The sequence below is a fragment of the Sceloporus undulatus genome, chromosome 5 (genome assembly GCF_019175285.1).
Source record: "Sceloporus undulatus isolate JIND9_A2432 ecotype Alabama chromosome 5, SceUnd_v1.1, whole genome shotgun sequence".
Lineage (NCBI taxonomy): Eukaryota > Metazoa > Chordata > Lepidosauria > Squamata > Phrynosomatidae > Sceloporus > Sceloporus undulatus.
This window is the reverse complement of record NC_056526.1, coordinates 69,775,785-69,791,950: the sequence shown is the minus strand read 5'-3', so window position 1 is coordinate 69,791,950 and position 16,166 is coordinate 69,775,785. Positions and strand designations below refer to the sequence as shown.

At 38.5% G+C, this 16,166-nt stretch overlaps 1 protein-coding gene across 1 annotated transcript in view; it reads right to left on the bottom strand.

Annotated features, from left to right (window-relative positions):
• The window catches only part of CFTR (CF transmembrane conductance regulator), a 120,690-nt gene that overhangs the window by 77,288 nt on the left and 27,236 nt on the right, over positions 1-16,166 (bottom strand). The window contains exons 3-4 of the mRNA XM_042470394.1: positions 12,084-12,192; positions 2,535-2,750 (exon numbers count right to left, since the gene is read on the bottom strand). Coding sequence (XP_042326328.1) covers positions 2,535-2,750; positions 12,084-12,192 — 325 coding nt within the window. The remainder of the gene's footprint in view (positions 1-2,534; positions 2,751-12,083; positions 12,193-16,166) is intronic.

Below are 16,166 nucleotides of genomic sequence, written 5' to 3'. Positions count from 1 at the left end.
TATTGTACACTCAACAAATATTGACCTTTTCACTGGCTAACTTCATTGGCTAATTTTCCAATGGCTAATTCTGTATCAAACATTTATATAGGACAAGATGTTGCAGTATTCACACATAACTGAACAGATTCAGTTGTGATGGCCAAATCATCCACCTATCAGGTCTCATCCTTGGGCTCACAGGCATCTTCCTCTAATTGCACAATCTGGTTACCTCCCTGGTTTGTATTTGCTTTCGAAACCAAATTTTGAAATCCACTTCAAATCATAATCCAATTATTTCAAGCTATGTTTTCTAAGCCTCCTTTGGAAGGCAAGAATGAACCAGTTTGATGGTTTCCTGGTAATAAAAAACCTAGAAGATGGTTTGCATTTTAGTCAGTGGCCAAAGAAAGAACAACATAAGTCAGTGTACAAATCAGGTCACAGTTTTACTATGTTGTAGTTTCCAAAAGTAGTACAACTTGGCAAGGGGCCAAATTGTCCAAATACCATAGCATTTTCTACCAGTGATGTGTGTGGGTATGTATGTGTCTTCAAGTCGCTTGTCAATGTATGGTAATCCTATTCAGTGGTAGTTCTGCCAGTTCCTTCCTCTGAAATATAGTCTATAGAGTGCCTGGTATTTATTGGTGGTCTCCCAAAACTGCAGCCCCAGAAAAATTTTGTGAACTAGAAGTGTTAATACAGAATAGGTGGGCTGCTATGAGGAAAGTGAAAATCTTGGAATCAAAGTGAAAGTCAGAAAAGCAAGGAAAATAATTTCTTCTCAGGCCTGACAATTAGTGACAAGAAAACACTCTCATGCAAGGTTTTCTAGTCACTTCCTGAGGAAGTAGAATAATAGAGTAATAGACTGGGCAAGAGAATAGCAGGCCAGGCAGATAACTTAGGAAGCTAACAGTTAAGCAGCATATAGTCACAGAGTTAAGGACAAAATGAGTGCAATTTTCCTCCAGTCCCTAGATTTCTGTATTTGCAGATAGAGAAATACTGAAAATCATTCACACCTAGAGTACTTACCCCTGGATATGCTTTGTAGATTTGAGGATACCTTATTTTAGCTGCAACAAGGGAGTCCTAAACAAGAGGGAACTGGGACTTAACTCTTTGAGGTTTTCACCTCCAATGATGGCAATTTTGTTTTTAAAATTAGAATTGTATATGACATGTTTTACTTAAACGCATCTAAAAGGTTTCCAGATGCAACAACATAGCAACTTACTGAGAAATTCAGCATTCTCTGTCAAAGGAGGGAGTTGGTAGCCTCACACTCCTGGATTTTACTCTTTGTCTCCCAGAGCACACATGGACAAGAAGGAGTAATGGCCTCAGCTTACATGGACATCCCTCTGTACCATCTTAACCATGAACAATTATAATAACATCTTGCTAAAATGTAGGCATATGACCCAACACTGTCATTTTTTTTCTCCTGTTTGATTATTAACACTTTTGCCTGATGAAGAAGCCAGTTGTGCTTTGAGTGCTTACATCGTGTATTTTGTGCATTTAGGTTGGCCAATAAAGATATCACTGTTTTGTGGATTTGGGGTGTTATTATATTTTGTTATATAGCCTACACAGATTCCCCTGGCTAAGCATTCTATTTTTGTAATGTTCATGTTCCCTCGGTAATTTTGCCTGCCACTTTTCTTTGGATGCCTAAATTGTATTTCTAAAGAGCCAACTAAAATGTTAAGTTTCTGTTATGCTAGAAATTTGTGGACTGAAGGTAAATTCCACTGAGGAACAAAATACTTGTCTGCAATGCCTTCATTTTGCACCTGTGTAGCTGCACCCTACAAATGACATAACCCCTTCTCCTGTGTCCATTCCTCCCCTGCTACCAGTTGTTGCCAAGCACAATGCAGGACTCCTGGCTGAAGATCTTGTTTGCTTAAACAAGGAAGTCAGGGAATGGAAACTGAAAGTGCAAGGAGAGAAGAGAGCACATGAGCCCAAAGAGGTTCCTACCATTATTGGCACAAATGTAGGCCATCTCATTTAATTGCTTAATGTAAGGATACCATTGGAACTGAAATGAATTTCCCACTGATATTATAAAATATGGACATTCTCAGAAATTCTGATATGGTTTAATGGCATCACAAAAGAGATTAGATCAACAGAATTTATTTCTAAGCCAAATTATCACATTTTAAATAATGTTGATGTGGTATTTATATATTTAATTATTTAAAACTTGCATGCTCAAGAGTCAACCCATGCATATACAACAAATTATGAAATAGTTTCAGTAATAATAAAATCACCATAGTAAAATCTGAAATAAGTATCAATAATATCTTTTCTTTAAAAAAATGCTTATATAAAACAAAAACTAAACCCTAAAAATTCAAGCGCCACACTGTATATCAGTCACAAAGTTATTAAACAGCATCTAGAAATATGATTCTTTTCAAGGTCTGGATTGTTTTCTCAATATCAATGTGGGGCTATTTTGAAAATACAAGTCTTTTATGAGGCTTACCTGAAGTTGTAGTTTATTTAAACAAAAATGGAAAACCTACCTTTTTATAAATTAAGCTAAACATGGCTATCCTTATTTGCATTCCAATGTGATGGAGGCCAAATATAGCTGGGTGGAGGAGCAACATCCGTGCAACGAAAAGAAGGCATAGCCCTATGGCTAAATAATAAGCAATGGATCGTTCAAGTGAATTGGCAGGATCATAAGAAGCTATTATTCTTCCCAGTAAAAGGGGCTGCACAGATTTAGTAACTTCCTGTGAAGAAAAAAATGAAATATAATTTCCCCCAACATCTCAAATCAACTGACTTTTGTAGTCCACTATCATTTGTATTTTACCTCCTCAAGACTTAAACAGATGCCTTTTCTATAATGAAAGCCACATTTGGGGTGAATCGGGCTCCATACAGACAGGCCAAAATAAAGCTGCTTTGGGTCACTTTGGAGGTGTGGCTTTGGTGTGGCTTCTGGAATCTTAGGACTCATGCATCATTTAAACAGCATACCTCCAAAGTGACCAAAAGCAGATTTCGTTTGGCCTGTCTGTATGGGGCCCTCAGTTACCAATAATACAATAATGGTGAGAATCAGTAGGTTGTCGTGAACCTTTGTGCTATTTAAGCATTTTGACAGACATGCACCAGTATTTGATCCAAACAAATGTTGGTTTTTCATGGTTCCACGTTCTTGAAAGGAGAAGACAGGATCTCACATTTCTTAGATTATTTTTACTCTAGATTAATCAGTCTTTCATAATTATCATCCCTACTTACAGTTTGTATAGCTGGTTAAATTACTACTCTTCATGTGAACATGCTTTAAAAGAATGGGGAAATTCCACCCTTTAACCATCTTGAATCACTCTTATAATACACAAAAGGGAGTTAAAGCATATTAAGCCTTAATCCTCATTAAGTGATTGTAATGTTCCCTTGAGGAAACTTGGAACATTTTATATGGAATAATCAAACAGTGTGATTTACCAAAACACGGAACCAATTCAATAATGAAAAGTGGTATGTCATTTTATTTTAATTTTTAAAAAGCCCTTCTACCCTCAAGACAAGTACTTCCTAAAATGCAATTAACCAGGTAGATTTTTCTCTCTTTCCTGTGAAAAAGTGGGCTTTGTCTTTCAGAAGCAACAGAAAGAAAAAGAAGCAACAGAAAGAAAAAGAACAAAAAATGGATATTACTATCCTGTAGACTTTTCTCTGTCCTAAAAGAAAGGGTAGTTGAGATGTGCCTGCAGCTTGAAATCCCATTTTTAGCCTATTTTACAAGTGATGCCTGATATGATACAGGAGATTAAAGAGATTAAAAAGCAAGTACAATATATTAATAATTAAATATTTCCAAATCCTAATTCTAAAATTTAAAGTGGCTAATTAGGACACTGAAATTAGTAAAACTACAGATCAGTTTGGGAAAGTGGGAGAGAAGAGAAATCAAGCGGCAGGGGTGAGGGGAACAGAGATGGCAGAATGAAGTGTTGGAAAGAGTGTTGGTGGTGGGGGAAGACCGATAGGGCAGCAAGGGTTGGGGAAAGAGAGATCAAGCAGGGGAGAAAGAGAAAGAGGTCAGGCAGCGGAGGCCTGGAGAAGAGAGATCAGGTGGCAGTGGGTGGGTAGAAGAGAGATCAGGCAGTGGGGACAGCAGTTCAGATCCTGAAGATATTAGCAGCTAGGACCACTCCTCCTCCTCCTGAAGCTTGGGACTGCTGCATGCACATTCACACAGTAGCCTCGTACTTCAAAAGGGAGTGGGAAGACAAGCAGTCCCAGATGCCAAAACCTTCCCGAAGATGGCTGCTGTGTGCACAGCTGCTGGTTCCGGAAGGTACTGTCAGCTGTGATCACTGCATGATGGGTAGAGGAGAAGAGGAGCAGAATCATGTCCACTCACACCACATGACTGCCTGAGAAGCAGAACTGAAACAGAAGAGACCTACTGCACAAAGGCAGAAATGGAATAGCAACAAGATTGAGAACCTATTGATGGCTTTTGCCCATCTGGGACAAGGTACACTACAGTAACAAATGGAATGCATGGCAGCAGCAATACAGACAATGACATACCTGCCAATAAGGCATTTATTCTGTTAAAATTCCACTTCTTAGCATCACGTGATAATCTCCTGAGACTGGGACACTTAAAATTGTTCATGCCTAGAACTGTTAGATTGGCTGTGTTCACATTCCCTTGGTAACTTTGACTGCCTCCTTTCTGTGTTTACTTTCCACTGCATAGTGAGTTTCTAAAATTTATCCAACAACTGAATGATTCAGAGGCAAACTTGTATATTCTTAGTATAATTCAAAACAAAAATTAAACAATGTATTTTTAAATACGGAAAAAAGTTTTAAGTTACTGCATTACTAGAAATCTAGAAATCATTTTGTATCTACTCAATTTACTCTCTCACAATGGCATAGATGTGTGCTCGTGTCATGGCTAAAACTATGATCATTTCAACAAAATGTTCAACATCTTCAGAGATGTGTAAATAAAACATTTCAGTACATTTCACTGCATCTTGCTGGTCAAGTCTGCTATGAACTGTTGCTTTGAAGTAAGTTCAATGTTTGTTCTGAATTATCCTAAATTATCCTGAATTAGCCTGATGAGCACCTGTACTGAAGAGTTCTGAAACTATTCTTCAACAAAAGGATTGCAATGGCTGTGAACCAAGAGTATAAATCAGCCAAACACTGCAAAACACAGCATACATGAAGATGCAACTGCTCACACATCCAGTGTCAAGGAGGCCTTCACTTTTCATTGTAATTACTCACAAATGGGGGAGGAGAATGCATTAGAAAAATTTTTCATAGATCACAAAACATTTAGAGTCGTCAAAAATATTTCATTTCACATTGCAAATTCTCAGTTCAATGGAGATACCATCTGTATCGAAAATACCCAACCTCCAAATCCACATCACTAGCAAATTTAAGCATTCCATTGAATTCAAACCCTTCTCAGATATTGAAAGAGAAAAAGATGAAAGCTCATTTGTTTGAATTGGGGTGGTCCATGGCCTGAACCAGGGAAGGAATCACCCTAAGATAGTGCTGCAAGGTACTAGGACCATAAACTGCTAGTGATTTGGGTGAGCCCTGCCAGCATTTAATTCAGTATAGCAGAATGTTTCAAAAATGTTGAAATTGCATTGTTATAGTATGTGAATACTAGAACATTCACTAACTGTAATGGGCTACATTTAGTCTTTCTTCTAAGCAAGATAAAATGCCCTCTGATGATCCACCACAAATCCAGATCTTCTCAGTGTTCTGTCCCTCCTCACCAGAGCAAACTAAAAAGAGTGAATGTATCAGATACTGGAATGATGACATCATTATCCGTAATGTTGCCACAAAGACAGGAAAACGTTTTCACTTGTTTCATGAAGAAATAAGCATAAATAATTAGATAAGTCTAAAGATTTTCTCCTTCATTGGAATACATTTCAGACAATTTTAGACAATTTCATGACTTAATAATACAAGCATATGCACATCTATACTCACACTGTCTCCCACCCCATCTATATATAACAGTTGCATTATTTAGCACATAATGCCTGTTCTCATCCTTCCTTATGTCCTTCATGCCCTTCATCCTAGCCTAGGTTCTGATGAAGTGGGGAAAATGGCAGATAGCCAACCATTAGCACAAATCAAAAGAATATTTAGTTATAACAGTCCCATGTAGAATGGTTTAAAGGTAATGGAAGGTAGATCTTATGCAAGGTATTAAACTTACAGAAGATAAAATCATTGCAGGGGAAAAAGATAAGTAGACATGCAAACTTTATAACCGGTGCTAATCTTAAATGAACCAAAGGTATTACCCATTTCTGATTGTTGACGAAAAGGGAATTTGACAGAGTTTCTCCAAGAACAATCATGTCAGGCTGTGAGTGTCCTTTACTGTCTGTCCTTTAAATGACCTGGAGTTTGCATTGTTAACTGATGTCTCACTATTATGTGTAATCACTCCCTAATAGTTTGGTAGGAGGGAGTTGCTATTTATCCAGTGTTTTCAGAAATGGTCTAAAGCTTACACACTGAATCATATAGCTTCTGTTTTAGGTACCCACATAATTTTACATGAGTATATATAATTTTACTGAAAGACCAATACAACAGACTCATGTTTGACCAACACAGCAGTGTTTTTAGTACACAAGCAATTGTATTTATATTTAAAAAAAAATTAAAAAATTGAGCAGGTGTGTTGGGTCCATCCATTTGTAAGATCAAAAACAAAAGGTTAAAATCAAAATCATAGTGAAAGCTGTTCTGTATTAGTTTATAAATGCCTGTAGAACTCAAGTGCAAGAGTTACATAGAATTTCACTAATATTTCTCTATTTCAACACCTGAAAACATCACAAAATAATGAGCAAGGCATTCAGTTTTCCATCAGCCTACATAGAACTGTTCATCATTAACATAGATGTTACTACTACTACTACTACTATTATTATTATTATTATTATTATTATTATTATTATATTTTCTTATATCTTGCCTTTCTCCCAATATTGGGATTCAAGGAACAAAACAAGATGAAGATTGGAAAAAAGGAAAAACCATAAAAATTCGTCCATAGGTTCAGGTTTAAGTTTTAGATCCAATCTCAAGACAGTGACTGAAAGCTAAATGAGGCCCCATACAGAACTGCCAAAATAAAGCTGCTTCAGGTCACTTTGGAGGTATGCCGTTAAAATGATGCATGCATCCTAAGAGTCGGAAGCTGCGCCATAGCTGCGCTCCAGTCCTTAAGACTGGATCATGGCTTAGGATGCATGCCACATTTAAACAGCATACCTCCAAAGTGACCCAAAGGAGCTTTATTTTGGCCTATCTGTATGGGGCCTGAGTTAGTCATTGCTAGACACACATAAGACTCTGGGAGGGAACCAATCGCTGACCCAATATTTTTTTAAAAAATAATAATAATGTGAAGGTGTTACAGCTTTCTCTACTTTGAGTGAAGCACATCTAATTTAGGGTAGGCAGAGAGCAGACAGAAATGTGACAACAAAATTGTAGATAAATTTTAAATGCATGAGAAGCAGGGTTGGATTGAACCTGAAGTCAATCTGTGTAGAATTATCTAGTGTTTCAAAGAAGTGAAACTTTCATAACATGGTAGAAGAACATCTTCCTCTGATAGATTCAAAGCCAAGAATCTAGTGGTGTGCTTTGGTATTTACAAATTATACTCGTCAATGTAACACTGAGAACACTACTCTTTGCTACTGTTTGTTGTGTATACTGTACAGAGATAAGAAACATGTTGACAGATTATTGTAGTGAAGTGATTTATAGCATTTACAGAAATACCCAAGGAGTAACTGTAAATAATACATCACTTTACTTACTGACCTGAAAAGAATGAGCAGTGGGAGAAATTAAAACAATATTGTTTCCAGACATATGTATTTACATGTAGATGAACAAGTTTTTTAATGATGTGGTAAGATTCTCCATGCCAATACAGTGTAAGAATGTATGTGACCAGGCAAGAAGGCCATGGCATTTAGAGCAGGTTGGAACAGACCTCTCTACATGACTACACCACCTTTCAAAAACAGCAGCTGATACAATCAGACAGAGGAGTTTATCACACGGGAGGAATTTCTCTTAATTTCGAATGAAAAGAAAGTGGGGCCAGAACGCATTCACTTAAAGTCACTAGTTCAGTGAATTTTCTTGAATTCGAATACCGCTCAAACTGACTTCCCATTTCTTGAAAACAGCTTGCCGTTGCCCGAAATTGCGTGTGGTAGTCTATCACGCAATAACGTGAAAACCCATGATTGCATTCAGACTGACTTCCTATCGCCTGAAATTACGTGTGGGAGTCTATCACGCAATAACGTGAAACCCCCATGATTGCGTTCGGATTGCCATTGGATTATACTTCCAATTTCCCTTGTCTGATAATGTCCAGAGACTTCCAATCAGATCTATTTAGGCTTTGTTTATGAACAGGCAATGTCTTTACTTAAAATGTATATTACAATTTATAACATGTTTCTTTGAAAAACACTGCAGATTCTTTGTTCAACATGAACATAGCCCTATTATAGGTGATGCTGTTTATTCTTCTTGTTGTTAACTGACTTCAAGTTAACCTCAATTCATGGTGACATCTCCAAAACTTCCTATTCTCTACCACTTTGCTCAGGTCCTGCAATTTAGGCGTGTGACCTGCCTGATTGAGTCTAGCCAGCTGGTATGTGGTCTTCCTCTCTTTCTACTACTTTCAACCTTTCCTAGCATTGTTGTCTTTTCTAATGAGTTGTGATGTGGTTCTCATGATGTGGTTAAAGGACAATCTCAGTTTCATCAACTTTGCTTCCAGGGAGAGTTCAGGCTTAATTTGTTCTAGGACACCCATTTGTTTATCTTTTTGGCAATCAAGAGTATCCTCAGCATTCTTATCCAGAACCACATCTCAAATGAGTTGATTGTCTTTCTGTTTGCTTTCTTCACTGTTCAGCTCTCATATCTGTACATGGTGATGGAGAATACCATGGCTTGGACAATTTTGACTTTAGTGCTCAACATATCTTTACACGTTAAGCTCTTGCCTAGTTCTTTCATAGCTGCCCTTCCCATTCCTAGTCTTCTTTTGATTTCTTGATAGCAGTTTCCATTCTGATCCATGTTTGATCCAAGGTATGGGAAATCTTTAACTATTTTGACTTCCTCGTTATTTGGGTTCAATTTATATAACTCTTCTGTGGTCATTATAAGCCTGCCTTTACACCTTCTTCTTTAACTTTCCTTAGTAATTGTTCCAAGTCTATGGTGTTTTCTGCTAGTAGTATGGTGTCATCTGCATATCTCAGTTTGTTGATGTTTCTTCCTCTTATCTTCACACTTCCTTCCTCTGAGTCTAAACGTGACCTTTGTATAATATTTTCTACATACAAGTTGAACAAACAGGGTGACAGAATATAGCCTTCCCTGGCCCCTTTGCGAATTAGGAACATTTTGTTTCTTCATATTCTGTTATAACAGTAGCCTCTTGATGTAGGTACAGATCAGGACTACCAAATATAGTGGCACTCTCATGTCTTTAAGAGTATTCCATAGCTTTTCATCATCCATGCAGTCAAAGGCTTTTCTATTATCTATAAAACTCATACTGATTTTCTTCTGGAATTCTTTTGTATGTTCCATTATCTACTGTATGGAGTTTATCAGACTGGCCCTGAAACGGGCCCAGTGCGTTCTAAACGTGTGTGCGTGAGCACACGGAACAGGATGGGGCCAAAACCCCCATTTTATCGCACACTGGAACGCCACCTTTGCCACCAGGCATTCCAGTTGCGTCCCCGTTCCGTTCCAGAGGGCGCCATTTCTGAGAACTGTTCTAAAGCGTTCTCAGAAATGGTGCCCTCTGGAACAGAATGAGGACGCAACTGGAAAGCCCGGGGGCAAAGGTGGCATTCCAATGTGCGATAAAATGGGGTTTTTGGGCCCATCCCGTTCCGTGTGCGCACGCACGCACACACGTTTAGAACACACTGGGCCTGTTTCAGGGCCAGTCTGATAAACTCTTATGTTTGCAGTGTAGTCCCTAGTGCCTTTTCCTTTCCTGAACCCCTCTTGCACCTCTGGGATTTCTCTCTCCATATATGATTGCAGTCTATGCTGCAGAATTTTGAGCAGAATTTTGTTTGTGTGAGAAATTAATGTTATGGTTCTATAATTGCTGCAGTCTTTTTATGTCAGCTCCCCCTTTTTTGGTGGATGGGGATGTATATTGATTTTTTCCAATCTGTTTGCCATTTTCCTGCATGAGTTGAGGGCTGCAGACTTCCCAAGACTCCTGATGCTGTCCCTTACCCTTCTGTAGTTTCCCATACCTCATATACACAAGTGAGTGGAAACACAGTTAGGGAAGAAGGACATGTGAACTGTATGATGCAGTACAAGTGCATCATTATATAATTATTTGTTGTCCTTTTGATTTTTAATTTTGCATGTTTTCATGTGGTACCTGAAGAAGGCCATTAGGATATATACATAAGCCAAAATGCATTGGGTTTTTTCCAAAATAAAAAATAAAACCAACCATCCACTGAGCACTTGAAGACGTTTTTCCTTTTTTTCTTCCTTTTTTCTCCTATGGATAATAATCCAGTATGACACCAGTTTAACTGCCACAGCTCACTGTTATGGAACTGCCTTCCATTGTAGCACCAGAGCTCTTTAACAGAAAAGGTTAAATGTTTCACAACAATTCCCAGAATTCCATAGCACTGAAACATAGCAGTAAATGCTATCAAACGGGATTATTTTTGCAATGTGGATACAGCCTGTGTGATGTTTGTTCTTAACTTGATACATGTTTCATCTGTTCTGAATCTCCTATCATTCAGCTTCAGTGGATGACTTTAGGTTCTATTTCTATGTGAGGAGGAAAGGTTTCTCCCTAGCCATTCTCTTCCCACTGTGTGTGTGTGTGTGTGTGTGTGTGTGTGTGTGTGTGCCTTCAGGCTGCCTGTCAATTTACACAAACCAATGAATTTCATGTGGCTTACTAGGCAAGGAATACTCAATGGTGGTTTGCCATTGCCTTCCTCTAAAATATAGCCTATAGAACCTGGAATTCCTTAGTGGTCTCTCATTCAAGTACTAACCAGAGCTGACCTTACTTTACTTCCAAGATCAGACAGAATCTGGCACCTTATAATTTTACAAACCTCAAAATTTTATACACTTTCCATTTTTCTTATATTTTCTAATCCAAATATTGTCACCTTTTCCCATAAGGGAACTGTTCCAGCTCCTTAAGCATTTTGATTGCCATTATATGCATCTTTTCTAGAGCTGGAATATCCTTTTTCACGTGTGGTTACCAAACCTGTTTACAGTATTCCTAGTGTGATCACAGTGGGAAGTACAAGTAAATAATATTTGCTGTACACTTGTGTTTTTCTTTTGTCTCCTATCAAAAATTTACTGTGTCTTAAAAACATGCACTATATTCTTAAAGTCAACCTTTTACTTGTTCAATGTTCTCTAAGAAAGAGGTGGAAACTTCTGGCCTTTCAAATGTTGTTAGCCTACACTCCCACAATTATTGGCCATTCGTCTTTCTGTCTGGGCTTCATGGGAAGTAGATTCCTTCAAAATCTGCTTGATAAAAGCTCCACTACCCCTACTGTAAAGGTTTAGCTTAAACATGTTGAATGAGGTTTCATATTTCTTATACCGAACTAAAATCAACCTCCTTATTTGCCTTGTCAGATGACAAAAATTAGACAGACAATTTTCTAATTATTATTGTGTCCTATGCCTGCTGTGAATAGAGAGAAGAGAAAAAGTTCTGTTGAAAACATATTTTAAGGAGATGCATGTGAATACACAACCATGACTTGATAAGCTAATTGATATAGACTCAGGTGTTTTATTTAACTTGACTCTTGTGCTGAATATCCCACAGGATTGAAAGAAACTGAAACTGAAAGTATATTACCTCACTCTTTAGAATTTCCCAAGCATGTGATAAGACAATAGAAGACAGTAAAAAGTTTACTAATATTATAGAAAAATCTTACCCCTAGATATAGTAATATTCCATAGAATGTAAATTTCCAGAAAAAACATCGTCTGAGAGCATTGACGAGTCTAGGTTTTTTCTTTGAAGCCAATTCTCTGTCCCATTCTCTGGTGGGAGAAAAAAGACCATTAAGATTGTAACCAAATACAGCATTCGGAGTCTCTAGCATAGTTCATTTCACTCAAGTATATCCAAGGAGATCTAGCTACAGTGATTAATGGAATAAAGGCTTTGCAAAGACCCTGAAGATTTGATCTTCAGTGTCTTGATAGCTCAATAAAAGTTCAAGTGTAGTTCAGCCACGTATTTGGCAGATTTAAATATCGGACTATACATCATTCTGCAGGGAGTTAATTCATTAAAAAGGTCACACAGTATGTTTTAAAGAAACCTGTTGTACTTCTTAAGTCCAATAAACAAATAATAGGCAAATAAAAGTTTTGGACTTCCTCCAATTCCAAGAGAAAGGGGGGAGGGACAAAGACAGACTATGCTAAACTATTCTATTTTGTGACTTTTTCATTGTGCTGAATATAAAGCTTGTCAGCCAGTACTGAAAAGACATTTGGATCACATAGATAACCCAGTAATCAAGGAAAATGCCAAACCAGATTTAACATATCCCTGTGAAGTCATTATCTAATTGCTTTGTAAGATTTCAAACTGTGTTACAAACTAAATTTGTGTTTAATTTTGTGTCATGTTTCAAAAATGAGGATGATATAAACTTGCAGCTTTTGGCTGCAAATTGCAACTATCATCTCAATGAAGTCAATAGAAACTTCATATGTCATTTCACTGCACAAGAAATATTTATCCATTTTGGTCCAGTATAAGAAAGTCTCTTTAGTAAATACCACTGATGACACAATACCCCAGCCACAAGTAAGTAGCACAAACCTCACCTCCAAACAGCCCTCCAGCTGTACCTCTAAGAGCTGTAATCTCTAAGAATTATCTGAACATGCCCCCCAATACATGTCAGGTCTTTCCACATTATTGGTTTATGCATGGCACCATGTAACTCCCTTCTCCTTTCTTAGCTGACGTGGGAACTTGGGCCCATGAAGACACACTTCTGTTGCTGCTGTCATTTTGCCACTACTACATTCCTTAGTTTCTACACTTTCTAGCTGTTGCTATCCCTTTCTCTTCTTCTTCCTCTTCTTGGTAAAGCAGAAAACTATGCATATGTCTCCCACTGTTTTTGAATATGGAAGATTCTACTCCTAACACTAGCTATCTGGCAAAGCTGTCAGGAGATGCTAAATTGGGCAGCCAGCAAAGCAGAAGATGGGGTTCACTAATCACTAGGAAGTATTAATAAAATAATCATAATAAATATTTATTTATATCCCGCCTCTTCCGATTGAGGATCAAGGCGGGTAACAACAGAGAAAATACGATATACAACAATAAAAACAACAAGCCCCACAAACCCCCGACCCAACCCTCCCTCCCAACTATAAAATTAAACAGTAAAAGAAATGTTTAAAAAATACATACAATACATCAAAGTTAAACACAAATCACAAGTAAGAAAAATAATAAAAAGGGGGTTCAATTGGTTCTGGACATTATCAATTGGGGAAGGCCTGCCGGAAGAGAAAGGTTTTCGTCGCCTTTTTAAAAGCCTCGAGTGAGGATAATTGGTGAATCTCTTCCGACAGGTCATTCCAAATTTTTGGAGCGGTGACAGAAAAGGCATTTTGTTTTTGTTTTGTTTGTCTGTTTGTTGTTTGTTTTGAAAAGGGCCAGAATCCAGTAGCGTGCTTCCACTAATGGAACTGACAGGGGAGTTTCTATCAGTGCAATCAGAAAAGGAATGAGTTCTCCCTGCTTCTACATCATTCCATTCACTCTCAGAATCTGGAGAGCTGGAAAAACTTTGAGATAAAATTTGGGATGACAGACAAAACTGTAGAAGGAAAGGAAAGGAAAGGAAGATAAAGAAAGTGCCATCTGACAGTGCTCTGACATGAGAAATGTTAATTCTTATGTGAACAGATAAAAATCCAAGATTTAGATTATTATTTCAGGAAAAATATGATTATATCACAACAGCATGGAAATTAACTGTGCACTATCCATGACAAAGAGCAGCCTCCAGTTATTTTGGCATGATATAAAGAATAAGTGCAGATATACCTCCATTAATAAAATCTCAATCTTGCTGTTCATACATGCCAAGTAAGGGATTTTGAAGGAAGCTGCTATTTGCCTTGCATTTATAGGTATACACACAGCTACAACAGGATTTGTTAGAGCAAAATCCCATCCTTTCAAGCTTAAGCTTTATTTACTCTTGCAATCTAACACTAAAAGTCACTGTTTCTCCTTCACCATCTTCTCAAGGTGATGCTGGTTTTAAAAAAACAAAACTTCTAGATAGACAGACACAAGGAATAAAAGAGGACTGGACAGGCATAAAAAGACTTTGTGAAAAGGAACTGATTTTTCAGAGGCCTTGCTAACTGAGGGCCTATACACACAGGCCAAAAGATCCATGTTCCCTCTGGCCTTGTATCGTCCTGTCTAGACAATGCAGGCCATTAACCCCAGGCCAAGATCTCACAGAACAAATAAGGATCTGGTGGATCCAGTGTGATCCTGGCCCAAGGAAGCCTTAATCCAGCACTTTATAACCACAACAAAAAGAGGGAAGAAACAGGCACAATCCCAGCTAAATTGCACAATTGCGAGGAAGATTTTCACACGACATCGTGTGCATTCAGGAGTTCCCCAATGAATAATCTGCAATGCTCTGGCAACATCTCATGAATGCATTAATGATGGCGGGAATGAAGTATGATTGTGATAGCGTAAAATTCAATCACACTTCATTACCGCTACAGCACAAAGAACTGAATACATTGCTGTGGTCATAATCCGTTCTCACTGCCAGGATCACTTTTGCAGTGGATTTCTGTCTTTTCTTGAGATATGGGGCATAATTTAGGATGTAAGCAGACAGCTCTAAAGAGGTGGCGTCATGCTGCCCCTTTGTGCGTCAGATCAGGGCCACAGCAACTGCACGCTGTGACCCCAATTTGGCCTCTTTCCAGTGAAAAAAGGAGCAGCACAAAGTCCCTCTTTTTTGTGTCAGGGAAAGGGCGCCCCTTTCGCTGCCTCCATGGCTCTTCTCCACTCTTGCAGCATGTGGCATCTGGTCACTGTGCCACAGGAGCAGTTCCAGGCTGCCTGCCATCTGCTTGGGCAGGCAGTGTGAGGCCAGATTGGGGGCAGAATCTGGGCATTCAGTGTTCGGTCGCCACACCCCCACGCCGACACTTATTGCCAGTCTGTTTTGCTCCTTAGTTAACATTGGATTAAAACACTGTGCTGAAGTAATAAATTTTATTTTGTGGTCTTTATTCTGTGCTGCCGGGAACAGGATTTGCGAAACAGCGCATGCACAAAACAATCAATTGCCATATACTAAAAATTCATTTACAGATGTGTGTGAAACATCATTGTGATATTACTTCTAACTGCACAATTGCATGGTTGTGTGAAACCATCAAGCACTATAGCACTATTGTTGTTTTGTATTTTCATTATTTTCATTGCTGTGATTATTGCTGAATTGGCCATCATGTGATAATCTCCCCAGTCTAAAAAGACAGGCTGTTTGCCATGGAGTTTCTAGGAAACTCCATGGTGAGAGCTAACACACCGGTGAGAGCTGATAGACCCAAACCTGCCTCATTGACACATCTGATGAGAAGACCCCTGTCATGATCTATGAATTCAGATGGGGACACCTGGCCATGTGGGTGTAGCAAGATACCCCATTTCCACCCTGACAGGATGCAACAAGGGTCTTCTCAGATAACATGATAGCAAGGCAGACAGTGGGCACGCAGTGGTAGTGGCTCCATGGTGCAGTGGCAGTTGGTTATATAGACAGTTGCCCACTGCTGCAGCGGCCAGGAGACTGATCTAGAGCAGGACACAGGCTTGGCCTGTGCTATCCTGCCCATCTGCTTAGGGCCTGAGATATGTCTGTAAAAGTCTTTCCCTACATTCTCTTCTGTTACAACATAAAAAATTAAAGCAAGAGAATTACTGTTGTATGTGT